The 23,434-nt window shown below is 32.7% G+C and overlaps 1 protein-coding gene and 1 non-coding gene across 9 annotated transcripts in view; one reads left to right on the top strand and one right to left on the bottom strand.

Annotated features, from left to right (window-relative positions):
• Positions 1-23,434, top strand: part of LOC149088252 (poly [ADP-ribose] polymerase tankyrase-like) — a 129,054-nt gene that overhangs the window by 74,112 nt on the left and 31,508 nt on the right. For all 8 annotated transcript variants that reach the window (XM_089245976.1, XM_089245969.1, XM_089245961.1 and 5 more), the window contains 12 exons: positions 1,767-1,926; positions 2,756-2,832; positions 5,423-5,573; positions 5,857-5,946; positions 6,091-6,240; positions 10,193-10,310; positions 10,904-11,015; positions 12,266-12,536; positions 15,447-15,519; positions 17,675-17,946; positions 20,084-20,247; positions 20,582-20,687. In XM_089245976.1, the coding sequence (XP_089102102.1) occupies positions 1,767-1,926; positions 2,756-2,832; positions 5,423-5,573; positions 5,857-5,946; positions 6,091-6,240; positions 10,193-10,310; positions 10,904-11,015; positions 12,266-12,536; positions 15,447-15,519; positions 17,675-17,946; positions 20,084-20,247; positions 20,582-20,687 (1,744 nt within the window). The remainder of the gene's footprint in view (positions 1-1,766; positions 1,927-2,755; positions 2,833-5,422; positions 5,574-5,856; positions 5,947-6,090; positions 6,241-10,192; positions 10,311-10,903; positions 11,016-12,265; positions 12,537-15,446; positions 15,520-17,674; positions 17,947-20,083; positions 20,248-20,581; positions 20,688-23,434) is intronic.
• On the bottom strand, positions 4,647-4,718 carry TRNAA-AGC (transfer RNA alanine (anticodon AGC)). Its single transcript has one exon. It is a non-coding gene; the product is annotated as a tRNA-Ala (tRNA).

Genomic DNA, 23,434 nt, shown 5'->3' with positions numbered 1-23,434 from the left:
CAGCATAAATGAGGGAAAGGAGTGTAATCCATTAGTTTATGCTGTTCTTTTTCAATTTTCCTCCCATTTCCGAATTAAAATATCTCATCAAATATTGCATTAAGAACATGGATTTTTTTCTTTTTTTTCTGACCTCAGGAGTGACAGGACAACAACTTTCTAATTGGGTTTTTGAGCACAGAGTGTGTGTGCATTAATTTTAAAAACTATACAACCCCTTGCAATATGAATGACTTATCTGTGGTCCACACGTTATTTGGATACTTCTTCTAGTTGGAAGTATGCCTCTAGTATCAACGGTTTGCCAGTAATTTGTGGTGTGTGCTGTTAACTATGCACCCTGTATAGAGTATGGGTAAATTATGCATAAAAATTTTCAAAATTCTTTAATTTTTGTATTTTGTGTGTGTCATTTGGAATCTATATAATTCAAGGCAATCTGAACCATTTTCGTGAGGGAGGGGGATTTGCAGTGAAGGCATAAAGTATTTTTTCTGCACCGGGTGGTTTCACAAAAGAGAATAAGAACATTGATCACATAAAAGTTTGTTAATTTGTTGACTTTATAGTTCAAGTTTCATCACTTTTATCGGGATCAATTAATCACTTTTATGTTAAAAGAAATACAAGGGTTGTTTGGGAAGTAACGATGCACATAACGTATAGGCAAAAAAGTAGTGTTTTATTGTATATGTTGGTGATGCTGACTTAAGCCATGATTTTTTGGGTTTCCCCTCGTGGTCTTTTATCATTTTTATGCCTAGTCTGGCTTGAGTAGCAAGAGCTTACAGTGAGGGTGATAAAGAATCCCGCCAATGTGAGCAATCCTCAAATGTGAGCCCCCCCCCTCCTCCCAGCAGATACCAACAAACTAAATTGTCTTGCAAAATGTAGCTATGTGATGCTATGAATTCTCTGGACGTTGGAGTGATGTTCATGAATCCAAGCAAAAATGATCACCAATGGTACCATACACATTCAATCAAAAGCCCAGAAATTAAAAACCAAATTTTCATATTTTTCCTGCTTTTTATTCTGTCCCAGAAAATGGAAATAACTTTTGAAACATGATATACATTTTTTGGGACAGAAGCATTTTTCCGATTAATTTCATATCTCCAAGCTTCATAACTAATGCTGTAGTATATTGCCAAACTCTACAATGCTTTTGACTACCTATTCAAAGCAGATGGAGGGTAATATTGACAAGTGACGTTCTCCTGCTCAGGCTCACAAAGCAAATTTTATCAATGTACTTGTCAAAAAAGATAAAAGTGATAAGTTTCGACCATACAGCATGAACCTTCTGTTTAGTGACTTTAATTGTTTTTTTTAACTGAAGAAACATCTTGAAGACAACACATCCTTAGTAATGATGACAATAAAAATGAAGGTACAATGTAGTTCTGGTAGCCAGTGGCAGATTTCTATCACTGGGGCACAGAAACTTTTTAGCTGGCGTTTTGTCAAACAAAAATGTTTTGAAAAAGTAGAGAGAGAGAGAGAAGAAGTTTATCTTTTCTTTCCAAACACCCCTTGTGTTTTGGTTTAAACCCTGGTATGAGTACAATTTGATGTTGTTCAAGGTCTATGCCTAAATAAAATTTTCTATTGAATATCTTTCTCTTAAAGAATTGCATTTTAACATTTTAACATCATAGAATATGGTTAGATTAAAATTATTTTAATTGTACGAGTGTCAAACGCTGGTGTTTATTGAGTTCTTTTTTTCACTTTGCATTTTTTTTCTTTTTTTCTCATGACAGACACATGGATAACAGTCCCATAGATCCTATGGAATTAATTGTACTCCTGGTTGATGCAATGCCTGATCCAACCATCGAATTGCCCGACAATTTTGGGCAAACTCTACTCCATGCAGCAGCACGAAGAGGGGCCACAATATCATCCATGCACATTGCAAAGGTAAATGAAAATGGTTAATGTATTGATATTTATTAGCATAAAGTGTAAAGAAAACATGCAAGAAATGCTAAAACAGGCATCAATTACTATCAGGAACTATTTGATATTTCAATGTTTATTGATCATACAATAACGGAAGATGTCATTTCAATCAGAAGTATCAAAAATAATGATTCTCAAAACAAAACCAAAAAAAAATTAAAGATATAAGCAGTGGCGTTGGAGCCGGGGGTGCTGTGGGTGCTCGAGCACCCACGGAAGTATGTAGAACGGGTCCGAGCACCCACAGAATTGATTCGAAAATCGAAATTTCCTACATGAATATCAAGACGGGCACCCACAGGTTCGAAACACTTCCGACGCCCCTGGATATAAGTATAAAAATAATTCATGCTGATTCTGCTAATATTGTATTTTGCTCTCTTGATGTAAATCTCTTTCGAAATGGGTCTAAAGAAATTTAATTGAAATTTTTTTTAGACATCTGATTATAGCTTTTCGGCGCAAAGAAAGGTGTTTCCTTGTAATTCAGAATGTATTCGTGTTTCACGTATGTTAGACGTGATGAATTTTAATTTTCCGTTTAAAATTATTGTAAAATAATTTAATGTATCTATTTATTAATAATGTAATGTATCTATTTAATAATACTGTACTGTATCTGTTTAATAATAATGTAATGTATCTATTTAATAATAATGTAATGTATCTATTTAATAATAATGTAATGTATCTATTTAATAATAATGTAATGTATCTATTTAATAATAATGTAATGTATCCATTTAAGGGTTGCTATATTTTCAAAAACATGTTTATTCTTTTTTAGCACATGAAGAATATTGATGTGAAAGACAAAAATTCAAATACTCCTCTTGGTCTTGCTGTTAGGAATGGTCATGAAAGGTAAAAATGAAAACTTTAAGAATCAACTTTTTCAAGGATTGTGCATGAGAATTTCTATAAAATGTATTACCCATGGGTACAGTCAGTCATTCACTAGGAATTATTTTCTGTTTTTTGGACAGTAAAACCTGTCTTCAACGGAATTGCAAGTAGCCGCAATTTTTTTTCCATTGAACACCAGTTTCTGCTTATTAAATGTTCAACTGACATAATTTACAAAACTATGTAACAATCTGGTATGTAACTAAAATAAAATAAAATATTAATTGTAAATGAAGTGTAAATAATTTAAATATAGATAAAATTAAGTAATGTACATTATCTACTCTATAATTACTTGATAATCGATTTTCACAGCATCTTTGTATATAACTTCACCCTGCACTGTTCATCTGAATTGGTGATATTTACGTTCATTGACTGTCTCTAAAATTTTCAATGAGGCAGTTAATATCTGTAATGGAGGTTCAATTTGTACATTGTCATCCAATATGTTTCATGTAAAGAAACGAAATTTAAAGCAGTTGATTGAAGCAGAGATAGGGTTTATCTTATACAGATCAAGCCTGCTAAATATATGTTGGCTAAGAGATAATACCAGAAGTATCAAAATTTAGATGTCCATGGAGAATTTTAAAAAGCATGATTGATAGAGAAAAAAAAAGATGGTGAGAACTTAGAGCGAGAAGATTAAGTTTGTCTTTTAGTTCAGAAACATACACAAAGGAGAAAACCAACTGTTGTAGATAAGTGGTTGATTTATTTTGTATTTATTCCAGCTTCTCGATATTGCAAGTAGTGTAAGGGTCCCAAATTTTGAAAGTATAAGAGAGAACTGGGAAAATATAGGTAACAGAGGAGTCTAACATTGCGAGTAGAATGCATAAGGTTGTGGCAAAGAAAGAAGAGTTTAGACATTTCTGGTAGATATAATTGATATAATTGTTTATTCCAGCGCAGGTCTGCTGAAATGAGGTATTTATATTGAGAAATCTGGAATAGAGTGGAGTTATTGATAGAGTAAGAAAATTTGAGAGGCAAAAAAGTTTATGTGAAACTCTCATGAGAACCGTTTTAGTAATGTAGAGAGGCATTTGTCATGTGCAGCATCTTTGGGAAATGGAATTGAGATTATGTTGGAGAAGTGCTTGATGTGACTCATGATTTATGGTACAGTAGATCACATAATCATTAGCAGAAAGTCTAGTGGTACAGTTGAGGGTTTCTGGGAGATTGTTAATATATATTAAGAACAAAAGAGGGTAAATCACCGATCCCTGCGGGGTCACAAAATTTATGGTGGCCGATGTGGAGTCATGGTCTTTGAAATTGACATATTGTTTGTGGTATTTCTCCTAGGTAGGCTTCCACCCAGTTGAGCAATTGAACGTTCAAGCCGAGTGTAGAGTAAGAAGAAGTAATTTGTCGGGGGGAAACCTTTATCATATGCTTTTTAGAAATCAAATAGGATGACTACTGAGAGGTCACGGATGAAAAGGGCCAATTGAGAGGAAGTGGGGAGTGATCGTCTAAAGTAGTGTTTCCCAACCTTTTGAAGTTCGCGGCACCCTCAGGAACAACACTGAAAACTTGGGGCACCCTTCCTTGAATACAGAATGCAGTTTACCAAAAGTCACCAAGTAAAAATACATCAATCAACTTTTGCTCAATTAATCATTAATATGAAACTTGTGATTGGTGCTTTGAGCACAAATACTTGAAATCAGCATATAGAAATGTCCTCTCCACTTGTCAATACAAGATTCATTATAGAATATTATTATATGAAGATTACAAGGAAGAAAATTCATCACTGCCCCCACGGGGACTCGAACCCCGGTCTCTCGCTTGCTGGACGAGTGCTCTACCATCTAAGCTATGGAAGCAGATAGAATGTTTCAACCTTGGAGCGTATATATATGTTGAAATGTGTAGATAGTAGAGCACTCATCCGGCAAGCGAGATACCGGGGGGGGGGGCTGAAAAGCAACCCACGCATTTGTGGCATCAGGGTCTTAAAGGGTTATAGATAATAAGAAATAGATGGTCTATCATGTCATTCAAAAATTTAAAAAAAAAATCTAAAAAATATAATTTTGAAGAGTAATTTTACTTCTCCACAGAATTTTAAGAGGTATTTTTCTAAGAGGGTTTTTTTTTTAAAATAGAAAAAATAGAGTAAATTTAATTTTGATGTGTGGATCACGCGTCTAGATGCATATTAGCAAACACTGCATATCAGGCTATAGTACGGGTACATTTGTATTTGGTAAGTAAAATTGTAGTAGTATATCAATATGTTAAATGCCTGAAATGAATATTAACTCATAATTATAAAATTTTTTAAATATTATCTTATGTTATGAATCATGTGCAGTGAGTGCTCTGTATAAAAAAGTTGCTTCATTCCATTAAAACATTTTGTGGTTGAAAATTTGCTATAAGGAAATAGTTTTGTGGAGTAAATTAATGAAAACATGAGCTTTCATTAATTGATGGGAAAAACCCTCCTATAATTTTAACAAATGTACCATAAATTCAAATCTTTGATGATCAAATTTATATTTTATTCTCCCTCTATTTCTTCAAGCTGCACTTTAATGTTATTACAACGTGGAGCCAGCTGTTTTTCTGATCTTGTTCTGGTTGACGAAAAACAACAAGAAAAGAGGGTCATCCATTGGGAATGGAGACATGTTGCGCAGAAACCATTTCAACCAAAAAAGCATACTATTCTCCAGGTTCTTTTTTTTTTCCTCTTGTGCATTTATTGAGCTGTAACACTCAATCATGTAATAAAAACATATCTTTGTATAATGATTAAAGATTTAATTTGTATCAAATTGATTTTATCTTTGTATAATGACTAAGATTTTAAAATTCAAATCGTGTTAATCTTATTTTATGCATTAAAGTAGAAAGATGAAAAAATTATGGTTGGAAATAGAGAAGATAATTTTTAAAAATACTTTTTTTTTTGTTAAAAACTACTATTTAATGATTATTGTTTTTCCCCCTTTTAAGGAAACTTTATTGAAAGATTGGCAAGGAATCCTTTACTTAATGCTCGACCAGCTTGATGCTATGGGAAAGGGAATAAACATCGCTGTAGAGGTTAGTACAGCTTCTTTCTTTTTTATCAGATTGATGGTTCTGTGTGAAATAAACCTTATTTTTTAGTATTGTGCTTATACTTGCAGTTTTATGAAGGTGTAGGGAATTTTTCATGTGTGATCCCTTAAATATTTCATTTTTCAGGCTGCTTTGCGAACAGCTAAGTACAATGTTGCGCTAAAGTTAATTGGTAAAGTCAAACACAGCTGGACTTTGTATAGTGAGAAACAGAGTATGCTACATGTTCTAGCCCGTGAAGCTCCAGCAAATTATTTCCCAGAGCTACAAGTGAAGGTTTGTTAGTTTTTGTTCATTTTAATTGGTGAATAGTATTTTGATGTGTCTATATCCAATATCCAACCTTGAACAAAAACAAAAATACTAAATGAATGGTGTCTGTTTTTTATTCTTCAGAATATATAATGCTTTTCGTTAATTTTTTTAGTCATTTTTTGTAACTGCATCCCATGTCTCATACCCCCTTTCTTAATTTTCAACTCGCTTCTTCTATTACAGGGGTGCACAACCTCTGGCCTGTGAAAGGTGTTCTGAACAAATGTATAAATACACAGAACTCAATATATACTTAGGCCATTATTACCATATTTCATTGAAAAAAATCATAGAAATATGATCTTTACAAGAATATACAAAATATTGTGTTATCACAAAAAAATTGTCAAATGCAAGTAAAGTTACCTATTACATCCCAAAACTTCATCAAATTTAGTAAAAGTTATTAATTACAGCAAAAAAAAAATTGTGAAAGGCAAGTGAAGTTGCCATAATAATCAAGATTGATTCTACTCAATTCGAAATCGACTCATTCTTAAATATCATAGTATATTAATAATATGATGAATTACCTTTTTAGCAATGTCGAATGCCAAAAACCAACTATGTTTGCTAAAAATTCACGGAAATCAACGGCAATGAATTTCTGGGTATTTTTAGTGAACACCGTTGGTTTTTTGCATTCTATATTAATAGTATTACTCAATGATATAATTATATTATAAATCATATCTATCTGAAAGGATTTTTTAAATTGTATTTTTACATTTAATTAGAGTAGTTTCATCTGGATTTTTTTTTTTTTTAAATGTTTGCACTGAAAGTTGAAATTTTCTGCAATCCATCAAGATTTCTGATATGTTCATAAAACAATGGTAATATTCAATGAGATTCATTCAGAATAATATGAACAAGAAAACAATCAATTGCAATGATCCCTTCCCCCCCCCCCACCCCTCGATGCTTGCCAGTTTCAATCAAGAAAGAAATGAGAGAGTTGCGTTTGAAATAATGTAAAATTACATTTTCTTAAAATATAGACCTATATAATATCGCAGTAACACTGGTGATTTGAAAAATAAATGACAGATGCCCAGAGCCTGGCCTAGACAGGAAGAGGTCATGGGCAAGGCAGAAATTAAGTCCTTTGTGACTTGAATCCAAATATTCTGGTTATCCAGGGAATAATGCTGGGATAATGTTTTGTATAGGAAATTAACAAAATAAAATTTCAGGTGTCTTCTTTTTTTTTCTGTTCGTTCATTATCGTGCTTGGCGAAACTCCATTTCCTCCTATGGAACCGTTCACCTAAAATACCATGACAGAAAATAAGTAATATAATAAGAAAACACTTGCGTTTGAATTTGTTTCAGAATTTACTTGGATAACACACCTGAAACACCCGCGAATGTCTCACGAGCTGCTTGATAGATAATTTCAAAAATGAATATTAAATTTTGAATTTTTTCAGAAATTTTATGAGTTCAAACATTTACTAGTGACTTAGCTAACATTACTAGTAACTTACTTAACATTTACTAGTACAAACCTGAGTATAGGTTTTAGAAATGTTATACTCATTTTGAGTCGAGTTCAAATAATTTATTAGTGTTATTGCAAATCAAAATAACTAATTATGTATCACATTTTATTAAATGACCAATTTTGCTTATTATATGAGCAAAGTAGGCCATGGGCAGAATGCCCATGCAAAGGACACACTTTATTCTGACTTGAAGTGACATATTTTTTCTGATGTGCTTAAAATTTGGTAATCAACCCAAGTGGGATCCCCGGTCAGCGTTGATAATGGTTGTATTCATCCTTTGAAGACGGCATCCATAGTGTATTGAAATGCTTTAGGAATTCATGGCATTTTCCTCCTTATTTGCCTTTATCATTGGTTCTTTAATTTGCAAGGGAAAGAAGATTATTACAATTCTAAATTGTAAACGTATTTAATTGCAAATGTATAAGATTGGTAGAAATCAATCAACAATTGAATCCACAATCCAAAGACAAAACTAGAATAATTTTTTGGCATTATTCTAGCATTTAAAATAAAAACAACAAAATAGCTGGGACTCGTGTCCCATCTCTGATCACTTTGAAGGGAAAAAATCATAAAGCAGTAGATTGCCAGGTAAATTTGGTTGCTGACTCATGCTTCAGAGGGTGTGAATGTGATTGCGTATTTAGTGTGTTACAACAAAATGCTAATTTGAATTGGATAGCCATGTGCGCATATTTCTAAGACAGTCACTATAAAATTGGAACCGTCGAGTAGTTTGCATCAATTCAATTTAAAATATATATATATTTTTTTAAATTATATATAAGCCGGTTACAAGTGACTTTGTTCGAACTTGAGTAATGAGGATTGGCTGAATTTTATCATTAATGAAGGTCTGTGCATTCACCAGAACTCAACTCATCAACACCTTATTTTATGCTCCATGTCAAAGTAGAACACTTAACTCCAACATACGTTGGTGGGAATAATTTTGTATAAAATAAAATTTCCGGATATGCGATTTCATAGGAATACGTAACACATGTTAAATCTAGTTTAAATGTTTCAGGAATGTGTAAGGTGCAATTGACAATGGGGTTGGAGGGAGATTAAAATAATATTCTTTTATATAACAGGATCATCACATTATTCCCAAGAGATCCTTACAATCTGTAATGAAATAAATAATCTGTACCGAATGAAAATAACAATTTTCAATACTTTTTCTTTCAATCTCCAGTAATAATTATCACATTTACAAGAAAAATTGACAGAAATAGCATTAAAAGGGGCCTGAAGTTCAAATTCGAATATGGCTATAAATTTTTCTGGTAGCAAAAGCAAATACTGTACCTGGACTTTATGGGATATACAGTGGGACCTCCCGTAATGGACACTCCCCGTTCTTAGTGAACACTTCCAGTTGCCAAACACTTTTTGAATTACGCCAACGGGACTCCGGATATGCGACTGATTATTTTACTATCCATTAACGGATGCTCCTTGTTAGTGGAGAAAATTTTGGGTCCTGTGAGTGTCTGTTATTGAAGGGTTTTAATGTGACTCAAAATTTTTCATGTGCATTCAATGCAGTCACAAATCTTTCGACAAAAATCGAAATCACCTACAGATAATCAATTGTGAGGATTTGACAATGCTGCTGAATAAAACCAAGTGACAATCAACACACTTAACTATTAATAATAAAATTATTTTTATTAAAACTAAGTAACACTTGTAGTTTTGTGTTGGTTTTTTGAAAAATAGTTTTAATATTAATAGATATTTTTTGTGCGATACGAATATTATTCTCACCACAATCAATGTAACTATATGCATATGTTTATAATTTTATAATTCACAAATTTAATTTTTTATGTTTTTTAATGAAGTTTACTGTAATTTTTTCCCTGCAATTATTTTTGAATTTTTAACCCTTTTTATACTACCCTGTTGCAGGAAAACATATTGATGCAAAAAAAATTGAAAATTTGTCTCTGCATCTTTCAACTTTTTTTTTTGGGGGGGGGGGGGAGCAATGAGAAATTTTTTTTTTTGAAAAGAGGAGCGATGGGCTGAATAAGTTTGGGAAACACTGATTTAAACTTTTGAGTCATTATGAAAAATAGTAAAAGTTATTTTACAGAACTCCTACAGTAGATAACTTATGTTTAGATAACTGGTTCGTGGGTCATAACTGTTTATATCATGAAAGAATTAACTATAAATACTAATTGACTGCAGTAGTTTGTCAGAATGTTTTTGGCTGACTTAGTGACTTTTGCTTGAGTGCCAATGATATACACTATAGTTTTTAATGCGGTATAATTTAATTGAGTAAAATAGAGAGGCACATTTTTCACTTATTTTATAATTCATATAAAGTATATTATTCAAGCTAATTTATAATGCATGGTTTTTTCAATTCTATTTTTAAGGTGGCTCAGTTTCTCATCGAGAAAGGTGTGGCGGTAATGAGACCAGATGAACATGGCTGTTCTGTTTTAACATACTCGGCTATCAACTGGAACCACACACTATGCAGCTTTTTTTCAGGTGAAATTGAGTAATAATAATCATTTCTAGATGGTTTAAACTAAGTTTTCATTTATAATTTTATATGAGAACTTAAAAAAGCTCAACTAGACAATATTCAGTCTTAAAATAAGGTGTATGCCATCATGCGAAAGTCACAGATAGTTTTACGAAATGATTTTTGCATTTTCCTGGCACATTCAAATGCTCAATTTTGCCCCCAAAAATCATGTGGCTCCCTTATCCGAAGTTGAATAGGTACCCATGATCATGCATTAGTAGTTGGCTGAAAATTATCTCTGATTTTCCAAACTTTAAAATGCAGATGCAAGTTGGTTTTTGTTTAAAAAAAAGATCACTGCAGCAGAAACAACGGGGTTTCTATTGTCAATTGTCATTACGCTTGATCTCAATGAAATGTTTTTTGGAGAAGAAACAAACCATTTCACTAAATAATAAGTGTTAATATATACACAACTGCAGTTGAGAGGAAATGTTCCTTGCCAACTCAAATTATAATGTAATTAAAAATTCAATGAAATTTTTATTGAATGCATCAGGTTTGCAAAAATATAATTTACAGTATAGTAAAATGATGTACATCTTTTCATCAGGTAAAATGGGAATTTCTGCAGCAGCGCAGATTGACCAGGATAAATCATGCAGGACTCCTTTATCTGCTATCTTCTGGAGACTCGATAGCAATGAACTTCCAGAAGAAATGAAGTAAGTACTGATCAAAGTTTCAGATATCGTAAAAATATTCTTACCATTGAACATATATTCTTTCACATTTTCACTGCAGATGATGCCATGGTGGCTTCATCATTGTCTTGCTGAAGCCGGTGGTTAATGCCAACAGGCGTCTTGTCGATGCATTTTTTTGGGAGACTATAGAATGGTACTGGTGAGAGTAGGGGGCCTTGAATTTGCATTGTGGCCGCTGTGAATATTCATTCAAAGTTTTTCATACTGTCAGTTAACTATTTCAAATTTTCTGTACACTCTACGAGCCCTCCGTTTTCTGAAACGAATTTTTAGGTAAGTTTTATATTTTTATTTATCCACATCCCAAAAACCGTTTTTATTACAAGTAAACCGTTTTTTTTTTGCACAAAAAAACATGATTCTAAAGTTTTGTTTTTGATTTTTAAACTTACCAATCAGTTAGTTTTACATCATTTTGCTCATGCTCGAAGTCACTCTTTTGCTCACTCATGTGCTTGCAAGCTTTCTAGGTCACTTTTGATCACTCACTGACCTAGTCCCTTACTGTCTCGGCAGAGGCAGATTTATTTAGGGTTACACAAATTTTGCCACCCTTCTCCCATTACACTTATTTTTCAAATTTGCTGCTCCTTTGAACTTACTGCCTTGAACTATAGCCTGCTAAGCCTTCCTGTAAATACACCACTGGCTCTTAAGCTTTGTTCATTTTCCATTTTTTTTTCACCCTCTTAGTTCATTGCTCCTTTCCTTTCATCACTAAGGTCAGAAAGCAGTTCGAAAGATAATTCTATTTTTATCCTAAACTCAGGCAAGAAGGGCCCATTGATTGCCAGGTTTTTGCCTTGCAATTCATGGGGAGAGAGACTTTCTTTCTCATGTGCAGCAGGTTTGCATAACTAGCCTGATTCCACCAGCAGAAGACACTACCTTGGCATCATGTGACTTTTTAAATTGAAATATTTAATAGTATATTAATTTAACCTTAATGTTATGTTTCATACACTAAAATGAACCTATTTATAAAATAAAAATAAAAAATTTGCTGTTGAAACTTGGAAAACAAATTAAGTTCAGCAGTGAGTGTTAAGGAACTCCTTCCTATTAGTAAGAATATGTATATATTCAGTATAACATATGTTTTGAGTAGTGTTCATTGTTTCACATAAAAAGGAATTATATATATTGACTCTTTATTTTTATTTTGTGTTGGTTTGTTTTCTATATTTTTGTTATTTCGTTTCTTCCAGAAATTGGTGTGCCAGTTTGATAAAAGCCGGAGGCAATGTCAATATCCTTTCCCATTACCCTATACACAGTAGTCCTTTCCCTGGTGTCTCATGCCTTACCATGGAGGATGTTCTTCATCTTGAAGATGCATCTGTTCCTAAAATATCGCCTCTGATAATGGCAGTGTGTAAAAAAAATTATGCTGTCGTGAAATTTTTGATAAGCCAAAATGCTGATATCAACTTTCCAGACAGTTTACTGCAAACACCACTTATACATGCTGTGAAACTGGTGAGTTCATTGCTGTGTTTGTTATTTATTACTAGGGCTCAGATTTTTGTGACCTAAAAAACATGGAAATATGACCTTATTATTTTCCCATTGTTTCATTTCTTCTTTTTTATTTTTTGCTCCTCATCTTGTTAAGTTAAAAAATAAACAAAGAAATTCATCAACTAACTTTTTAATTAAAATGTTCTTATCAAATGCAAATGAAAACCACATGTCTTATACACAATAACAATTCTCCAGTAGGTTCTAGTATTGGACTGAATTTTATGCGATACAGTTTCAAATGTTAAAAAAATTGTATTACTGTATTATTGTTTAGTTTCTTCTGGGAAACATTTCAGGAAACTACTTTCCAAAGGTTTTTTAAAAAAATTAAAAAAAAAAATTACTAGATGGAGTAATATTTGAAGGCGGCTTGTCATAAAGCAGACTCAAGTTTCTGCAATCTCATGATTGTTTCTCAAGCTGAATTACAATGTGGCTGCACAGTAAATCAATTTTGCAACAAAATATGATATAGTCATACCATCTGTCCTTCTTTTAAACAGAGAACTCTGGCCTACCATCATTAAAAAATTTGCTATCATTTTACTAGTTTTCAGATGTGAGTTGTGCCGAAAGTGTGAAAATGTTTAAAACCTAACTGGTACCTGATATACTTGATCATCTACATGTGTATCTAGTGTTGTGTGTCAAGTTAGTGCTGCCATGAGCATTTCAAATGATGCAGTCCTATGTCAAATGTTAAATAAAGAAAGGGGCAAAGTGGGGTAACTATGAAATTTGAGGGCATGGCACTTTTAATTTGGCATTGGGGAATGAAAATTGAAAAAAAAAAAAAAAATTTCACTTCAAAAAATACAAAAAACATTGTTATAAAGCTTCAGAGTTTTACAGTGAATGGGAACGGTGTCAAATCCATGTTTGCTCTCCTGATAAAAATCCCTGTGTTTAGGCATGATGAAAATGCATTCAAAGCAGATTTCGAGTGTCTGAAATGAATAGCATCTTTTGTAAGTGTCATTAAGAAACATAGCAGAAGGATCCTCTGTGAAAAACAAAATAGTGGCTATTGGGAATGCAAAAGTTTTTTTCCCGAAAAAAAAAAGATCAGATAAGAGGCCATTGTAGCATACAATACATCTTTGAAGAAAATGACCACTGATTAAAATTTTTGGTGATAAAATGACCAAAAAAATGGTTTTATTTCTTGAAAATTCCTGAAATATGACCAATCATTCAAAAATGGCTAAAAATATGACATGTCATTAAAATCTGAGCCCAATTTATTACTATAGAGTTTTATCCTGCTTTTGTATTTTTGAGTCAAGTTATAAATTGGGATTGACAAATCCCGGGTGCCAGGTTGAGTAAAAAATCAATATTGGCACTTCAACTTTTCCGCTGTGGTTACTAAATTGGTTTCTGAGAGGACAACACAATTACTACTACTACTACTTAACCGTACTCTGTGGAATTTTTAATTAATAAGGCACGCATTCCAGCATGTATCAGAGTGTATGTATGCCCCTAACATATTTATGTTCTCAGAATTGTGCTTTTTCCATATTTTAAAGTGAAGATGGTAAATATGGAAGAGTTGATCAACTTTGTCCAAGAATATTAAGAAGACACCAATGAATAAGGCAAATACACAAAAATACAAAAATCTTAATGCATTTTGACACCAATGGGTGTCGTCTTCAGAGGAAAAATATTTGACCATTAGTCACGCTGACCGAGTTTCCCACTTGGCTTGAATACCAAATCTTAACGCTCGGTTTGTCAGCGAAAAAGGTACACCTGTTCAATTCAAATGTCGTGGTCAGAATTAAGCTGTGAGCCTGTGTGAAATACTAATGAAGTCTCCTGATTGGACACTTGCAGAATAGTGATACCCAATTGGTCTATTGGAATTTTCTTAGAATTCCCGCTCGAAATGAATTTAAGCCATGGTGTTGCGATCGGGGGTGTAGATTTATTATCGTTCACTAATGTATTTTTGAAGGCCTGATTATATATGTGCCTTCGAAGAAATTTAAATCAACTGTGGACTTGACTTTGTGATAAACTCTTGCTTCTTGAAATTTAAATCTATGGCCTTCTTGCCAACAGTGAGCGGCGATGGTCAATTTTTCACATTCCTGATTCTTAACACAGCGAGCGTGTTCATTTGATCTTGCTTTTATGGGTCCCCTTGTCTGTCCTATATAACCAAGAGGGCAATCACCACATGGAATGTAATTATAATGTTCCATTGTTTATTCTGTGGTATAGCATCTTTAGGGGGCATGAAACCAAAGTTTTTAGTGGGCACATCTATGGTTGTTAGATTAAACTCTAAAATGGTTTAGGAAATATTACAGAGACGCCACTCAAAGAAAGTGTAGTCATACCCTACTATCCTTCTACTCACACTGAAGATCAAACCCATTCTTAAAAAGTTTAATCTAACAACCATAGATGTGCCCACTAAAAACTTTGGTAGTATAGCTGAAAATCAGAAAAAAGATGGACTAAAGAGGTTTAGTGATTTCTGCTATGCCGGTTAAAGTATCGAATCATTGTTTGTATTTGAAATTGTTTCTCGTTTGGAGTGTTGAAGGCTGTGGATTTCCAAATGGATCAGTAATTCTTATCAATTAAAGGAGCAACTATTTTGAATTGCAATCAGTTTTCTCTCTAAAAAAAAAAAAAAGACCAGTTTTTCCCCTCATAATTTTATAATGTGATTGTTTAGAAGCTTTTTCACTTGATGAATCGTGAACCGCCAGGCAAAAACAAAAATCATTTACAAAAGATGAAAATGTAATTTCGAACCTATCAGTTGATTTTAAGACTTTATTTCCATTGAATTTTTAACATGTTTTCTTATTTGTGTTTCACATATTAATTTGAAAATTATTTCAGAATGATGTAAAGATGGTCAAACTCTTATTGAATAACAATTATGATCCATTCAAGGACAAGAACCCATCTAGTGGTAAGTGCATATACCTAGTAATTAATGTGCTGATCTTATGAGGTTCACTTTTTTATTTTTAGTTTAAGGAATTTATTGAAACTTAACCCCTCAAGCCCGGAGGATATTTAAATTGAATCACCAGTTTTTGCAGACATTTAGTAAAAAATTATAACTTTTAAACTAATCGTTGAATTAATTAAAAAAAATTTGTGTTTATAAAATAAGGTCTTATCTATAATATTATATTGTATCACTTGTGTGTGTGTATATTACTTAAAAATTTATATGACATTTTCTTTGGTAAAGTTTTTTTTTCACTTCTATGGCTTATCAGCCATAGAAGACATATAGAGAAATCAAATTTATAAGACAACCTCTTGGCTGTAACAAAGAACTACTAACTCTATTACAGGGCATTTTAGCTCTACGTGCTCTTTACAATAATATCTCAAATTCCCACGTGTTAAGCAGCAAATGTTCATCACTCACGATAAAATATACTAAATGAAAATAATATAATAGTTATGATTCTACAAAGCCACATTATTCCTCTTTCGAATGATACCAAACATGCAGAGATCATGAAATAATATAATGGATTGAAAAATTGAGATATGAGTCGGCCACTGTGACATACTGAGTACGCGTGACAGTGCTGAGCGGTTAAACCATGTATTGAAACAGTTTTTATACAGTGGCCTCTTGTTATAACATATATTCCGATATTTTGTGGGCATTTTATTGCAATCGCTGTTAGAAATTTAACTATTGTTGGAACCTAGTTCAAGTCACTGGTTATATTGAGCTCTCAGTATGCACTTGATCCATGATATTCACAAATGTTCCCCTCACATCTTTATTATTAGAATCACCTTATTAAAAGAAACTGTCACCAGCACTGGAATTGGTTGAGGGATGGTTTTCTTTTTTCTGTTTTTGTGTATTAAAAACAAAACATTGAAAAGATGTTACTTGCTACAGAGGGTTTATTCATGTTAAGTTTAAGATTATAGCAAGAAGGGGTATTTTATTTCTTTCATAGCCTTTCAGACCCCGCATGCACAAATGTGTGGGTTGTTTTTTCTCACTGCAGAAATATTTTTGTTAATCTCAGGAACTCTGACTCAAGAGATTGTGTAAGTTTTGAATTATAAATATGATGAATATGAACTTTAAACATCAGAGGGCAGCACTTTTAAGATGAACTTTTAGGGGGTTTTTAGGTAGCTTTCGGGAGAAAGTTCCTCTGAGAAAAGTGTGATTTATTATATAAAATTTAGTAATAAAATTCTGGAAAAAATTTTATGTAAGGATGAATATACCGTGTTCATCTTGATTGAAAAAATTTGAATGAAGCTATTTTTTTTTTCTTCTCACACACACAAAAAATTTGAAAAAATAATCAAATTTGCTTACATTCATGGTATGTAATACATAGGTATGTATCAAAAACGTAAAAACATCATGAAAATTCAAAAAAATAAATGCTCTTGTCTGAAAGGAATAAAGAAAGCTATAAGAAAAAATCTGGCAAAGAGCATCTAATTTCACATAAATTCATGTTAGTAGAAAATGAGTTAGCAGGGTTTTAGATTGTGATTTGGCTTATGAGCTTGTAATGCAAACACTGGAGGAGAACAAGCACTGTGGTAGATTTCTTAAGGTACCAAGACAACATACTTGAAAAGAGGAATTATACACCTCCCTCAGTGAGTTTTCAATTGCTTCAATTCCTTTCAGTGGTGGTTCAATGCTGACGAAACTGCACTGTTTTATAAGAAAAGCAAGCCAAGTACAATCTTTTGTCTAAAGATTTTTTGAAAACACCCCATGCGTGCCATTGTTAGGTAAATTCATGAACCAAGTTGTAAAAAAAGTATAAGAATTGAAAAAGTTATTGTCAATTTAAAACTTTTAGTTTTCTGTTATTGTTTGAATGCTGTTTTTAAATCATAAACATTTATATGTTATGCTAAACAAATGAGAATATGTTCATATGCACCTTTGAAAAAAATTGTTTCTATAAGTTTTGTATAGTATGTTTATGTGAGAATTTTTGTGATAGACGAGATCATAATTTACAGACAAAATGTTTAGACTATTATAAATGAGTTACGGAATTCAAGTTTGACGCTTCAATTTCCAATGAAAAACACTATTTTTCTTTTTTCAGATATAGACCTAGGTAATTTTCAGAAGACAAGTTCATTGAGCTTGAGTGAATCTGATTCTAATGGATTCACTGTGGTTCATCATCTTGTTTCTCCGCTGCCAGACTATTGCTATTCGAACTGTAATCTTTTGTATTTATTGGCTGAAATGGGCGCACCACTGGAAACGTGTAATAACGCTGGTGAAACACCCTTGGCAATGGCAATTCGTTTGAAAAGAGCACCTATGATTGCTGCTCTACAAGATCTACTTAATGTTCCGGCAGAAAAGAAGGTAATGAGCATTTAACTTATTTTATGAAGATAAATCTCTCAGGGTAAGTTTTTCCTCTAAAATGTTTGTCAAAGTTGCTCGAAAGTAGTAAAGGTGATTAGAAAATTAGTTTTTCCCATCAAAACTGCAGTAGTTTTGAGTAAAATTAGCACAATTTCATCATAGAGCTTCAGAAATAGAATACAGTTGTATCTCAAAATTTAACACTCAAACTGCACATCTGACTGCACATCTGCAAACTGACTTTTGGATCACAAGGTGATCCAAAAGTCACACTGCCCATTACAAAATAATTTTTTTCTCAAATTCTACTGATTGTAAATGAAAAGTTTCCTCATAGATAGCAGCACTATACTGTTAAAGATGGGGAGTTTTTTTTTTATTTCCCATGTGCTCTGATATTCTCAATATCCCTTTGTTTGCTATATGATCAAGATGGTTTTTTTGCCGAAAGCAATGAATTTTTATCAGTGAACAATATTTTTCAACTGATTCATTTGAAGCTGTTATTGAGGCATTCAAAAATGAATTTCCAAATGTTTCTGTGCCCAATAATGCAACTATCTTCTTATTGGGGCTCCGTTTTCAAGAAACTGCAAATGTTGAACCTCGAAGGGAAAGTGAGCATCTGTCTCTACAGAAGCAGCATGTACTAACTAGAAGGCAAAATGTTGAATTCACCTTTAAAGAGTGTAAGAAAGTTGGTGTCACAGATGGATATGTCATATGAGAACTGCTCACAGAGCCCTGAAGAAATTCAAGTTTAATGCCTATCATGCTCGGGTTGTTAAGGAATTGAAAGCTCCTGATCAGATCAAACATTTGAGTAATTGTCAATGGCTCAGATCCTTCATTGATTAAAATGGTATTGATAATCTTGATTCTGTGTGCTTTACAGATGAGGCTTGTGTTCCATCTAACAGGTTATGTTAACAGTCAAAACAGCAGAATTTGTTGCACCTAAAATCTGCACATCTATTTTGAAAAGCCTCTGCATTCAATCAAAATTGATGTGCAGTGTGCAATTTCCCGCCGCATTATAGTGGGTCTAATTAAAAAAAAAAAAAAAACAGTGGGTGGCAAATAGTTTACAATTTTTGTATAGGAATATTATCTTCCAATTCATCACTGGTGGATAAAAATGAACTTTTTTGCTTTTTGCAACAAGATGGAGCAACTTGCCATACATCTAATGAAACAATGACATTTCTCCTAGAATTTTTCACAGACTGCCTTATTTCAAAAGAACCGTGGCCCCCAAGATCACCAGACCTGTCACTCACTGATTTTCCCTGTGGGGGATACTTGAAGGCGACTTTATACAAGAATAATCCCTATTTTATTGACGAACCAAAAAAACAACAACATTCAATTGAAGATTGAAAAGGGAAGTGTGCTTACCCTGAAAAAAGTGACCCGAAACCTGGCAAAAAGGATACAGACTTGCATTCACGTGAAAAGCTCACATTTCGAACACATTTTGCGACATTTTGAAACAAACTTTGTTTTGGTATTCATATATAAATGTTGTTCAAACTATTACTATACTATACTATACTATTTACTTAACACGAGTTGTTTGATTTATTTTTTGATAGCATTTTAAAAATAAAATATTTTAGCACAGGCTGTGTGACTTTTGTATTACCCTGCATACAATATGCATGAAATTGCTGAATGGACTCATATGGATAACATTGTCCCATAACATGAGATGAGTTCAGCAATTAATTAGCATTGAATTGCAAGGCACCAATTTGATCAGTTTGTTTTAGGTTAGAAAGAAATTAAAATTGATATCACATACACATCAATGTTTATGCCCTTGATTTTTTCTGTTATTGCACGAGTAATAAATATAATTTAATTAATTACTACAAGATAAATTGAAAAATTTCCACCCCAAAAAAAAATATGTATAAAATGTGAGCATATATATATAACTCATTATGTAATGTTTTCGAGTGAGATAATTTTATAACTGTACTGGTTAATTTTTTCATTTTCACCCTCCCAAATCAACAATTCGCATAATTTTCATACCTTGTTAGGTCATACGTTGTCAAAATCTTACTAATATTATTTCCTACGGGTAAAATTTTTTTAATTAAATGAAGTTTAAATGCATTTTTTACAGATTTTTGCTGAAATACCTCCAAGCCCTCGTGCTGAGTTGGAACCTTTCAGCTATGATTACAAATCAGACTGTAAAAATTATCTCTCCACGTGTACAAATGTTATTGCTGAAGGAGAACAAAACTATTTCAAACCTGATCCGCTGTCTACCATGCAGAGTGTGGGGTATGTGAAGTTTTTCAAATGATATTTAACAAGTCAGGATAGATATACAGGTGATTCTTGTTTTAACGAATACTGTTATAGCAAGAATCTTGTTGTAACAAAAACTCCTTTAATCACCTAATAAGTTTGCATAGGAACAATGTATTGGGAATCACGATATTACGAAATTAAAAATTGTTATAACGAAACTGAAAACAGTTCTCTAAAAATCAACAAATCATTTGATGCATACAACTATTGTTTCTGCATGTTTTATATAAATATAGGACAACGGTAATAGAATACCCAGTATAATATTTCAAGATTGATTTAACTATTTTTTCCCCTTTTCTAGTGAGGTTGCGATTGATCCTTCCAGGAATGTTCCTTTTGACGTTCTCATGACAGTAGTGGATTTAAATTATGGAGCCTATGGAATTTATAACTTCTATAAGATGCAGGTATGTAAATATCACATGTATGTATTTTTATTTGTGTATAATGTAGTTAGGTTCTAAATATAGGAATTTTCAGTCAAAGCATTCATATTTTTATACATCTATTATTAAACTTTTGTTTTAGATGCAATCAGATCTTCATAGACATAAATTGAATCTTCATTTATGAAAAATACAGGGTAGACGAGAAATTATTGACAAGTTTAAAATTTCAAAAATTGATAACAAATCAACCAATTGACATAAAAATGTGCAGTTTACACAAAGATAACATTATCATGGCTTAGAGTTCTTTTTGATAAATAAAAGAAAATTCAAATTGCACTCACAGATGATACTGTGAAACAAAAAACTATACATATATCTATATATATAAAATTGATTTTCTGTCTGTGTGTGTGTATGTTCTCTATACAATTCTACAATTTTAGATCGATCATCGCCAAATTTTGCATATATACCAAATGGGAGCCGACTTAAACGATAGGCTACTTTAAAATTTTGTCAGAGAAGGGCAAGTGCCCCAAATGGGCAAAACACTGTCGGGCCACAATGGTTTTTGGGCCTCAACAATCACTTTCCGAACGTTTACTTTGGTTACCGTGGTTCCCTAGCAATGCGTTTCAGATGTGTATATGCCTTTATAATGGTTTGCCACATTTTCAGTACTCCCAGTAATGAGGTTTTTTGAATGACGTCGTAATCATCATCAGCATCGCTTTGATGGTCAGGAAAAGGGTGATCCTCATAGAAATCAGTGTTGAAATTGCCAATTTTAATGTAGAAATTCGGAAATTAGCTGGGGTTTTCTGTCACATCAATAATTTTAAAAATTGTATTAAATACTCGATTTTTGAAATATTGAGTTCGCTTAGAGATATACGAAGCCCAGGAGATTAAATATGAAATAATTATCCGGACCTACTTTCGAGTTAGATATTCGTGCAGTAACGTTGATTTCAACTTTTTATTTATATCTTCTCATGAAGAATAAATAATAAAATAATAATAATTACGGAGACATGAAAATTAATGTCTCCATATTGTCTTTTAACATTCAACTTCATAAATTCATATAGTTTAGGATGTTTTAAAATTAATTATGGGCCGTAAAAAGTACATCGAAAAAATTCCACAGCTTTAATTAAGCATCTTTTGAAGCAGAAACAGGCAGATGGATAAGTTCAGGGGAGGGGGGCGATCGAAATACCTAGCACCTTTTAAAAAATAAATTTACGTTTCTTTAAATCTAGATTTGTTTCTTTCATGAGTCGTGCAACGAAATGGTTCTCTTGCTACATGGTGCGCCAAGGTGCCGAATCCCTGCGCATTTGTGCCAATTCTTGTTTGTGGTTCACGGAGGTACCGCTAATGCACGTAGTACATCAAATACCCGGAATTTAGGAAAAAGAAGCATGAAAATTTTGTTCACGGGACGCGTTCTTTCCGAGACAAGGAAAAAGATATGGAAGGGAAACTTCAATTTTTTTCTTTTCTCATCATCTACCACAATAGCGTCATCTCGTGACCTTGAAAAGTAGTACTACTTTGAAGTAGTCCAGTAACGGTCCCGTACCGTTATTGGTATAACCCGCGGGCTATCAAAGTCCCTGAATGAATATGCAGAATTTTCCGATTTCGAAGAGCGTTTTTTCTCCTGCGGGTTATATACTGAAAATACCAATGAAGATACCAATTATATATAAATGTCCTACCTTTCCAAAACATGTTGTTGAAGAGAATGAAATATTTGCACCCTCTCTTGTTTTTCGCACTCCCTCTCGTGCATTGCTGGCATTGTACATTACTCCTTCACGTATTGCTAGGATGTTGCTTAACATTGCATCGCCAACAGAACTATCAATTATGAGTGATGCATGGTTTGCACCGCAATGCAAAGAATTACAATAAGTGAAATCAGTTCAGAGAATAGATAGATTGGGCAGACATATTGAAACTTTGTAACCTTGAAAGCAGCACAAATTTCAAAATTTTGCCAGTTTTGGTGAAGGCTTTTTTATCTTTAGAACATGCTAATGCAGACAGTGAAAGAGAGTTCAATGTTAACAAAAGTCTGTTTGAACAGCGAAGAATCTGTCCATCCAACGCTTTAAAAGAATAAGACACACAAAATCTTATGTTCAAGGGCATGAAAAATTCGAAAAAAATTGTCATTAAGATGTTGAACTTCTGAAAGCTACTCGTGATTCGTATAGAAAATATTGTAAGAGGCTTCAGGCTGAGAAAAACAGCAGAAAAAAACATTTTTAATATATTAACATGCTATTATGTTGAGAAATCGTTTAAGTAAATAAGGTATTTATATTTTTCTCATTTTTTGCATTTCGCTTTTAAATTTAATCATTTCTTTAAATTCTGTGAGAAGCTAACTTTTTTCACGGAAACCCTTATTATATTCTACATGCACTTTTTTTTGCCATATAGGATGAATAAGATTTTGGTGTTCAAGCAGCACAAATTCTTGCTGCCTAGGTTTTCAGTATGCATGGTGCTTAATTTTAAAAGAGTCTAATAACTTTTATTCGTCATTTCAGTAATTCACGTTTTAGTAGTGACAGATAAGATACTTCAGAAAAAATTTAAATAGGCTTTAATTTGTGAAGGAAATTTATTTAGAATTTATTCGTTCCAACCATTTTTGGCAAAACTTTTGGCATTTTACGGAAAAATTACTCCTTATATTGCAGATACAGTTAGTTTTTAGTTCTGCTCCATTTTCAAAATTTCTG

The sequence above is a fragment of the Pholcus phalangioides genome, unplaced genomic scaffold, assembly GCF_987345545.1.
Source record: "Pholcus phalangioides strain wild (caught in Gottingen) unplaced genomic scaffold, Ppha-v1.0 ptg000003l_1, whole genome shotgun sequence".
Lineage (NCBI taxonomy): Eukaryota > Metazoa > Arthropoda > Arachnida > Araneae > Pholcidae > Pholcus > Pholcus phalangioides.
The sequence above is the reverse complement of the archived record's forward strand: the minus strand, read 5'-3'. Positions and strand labels throughout refer to the sequence as shown.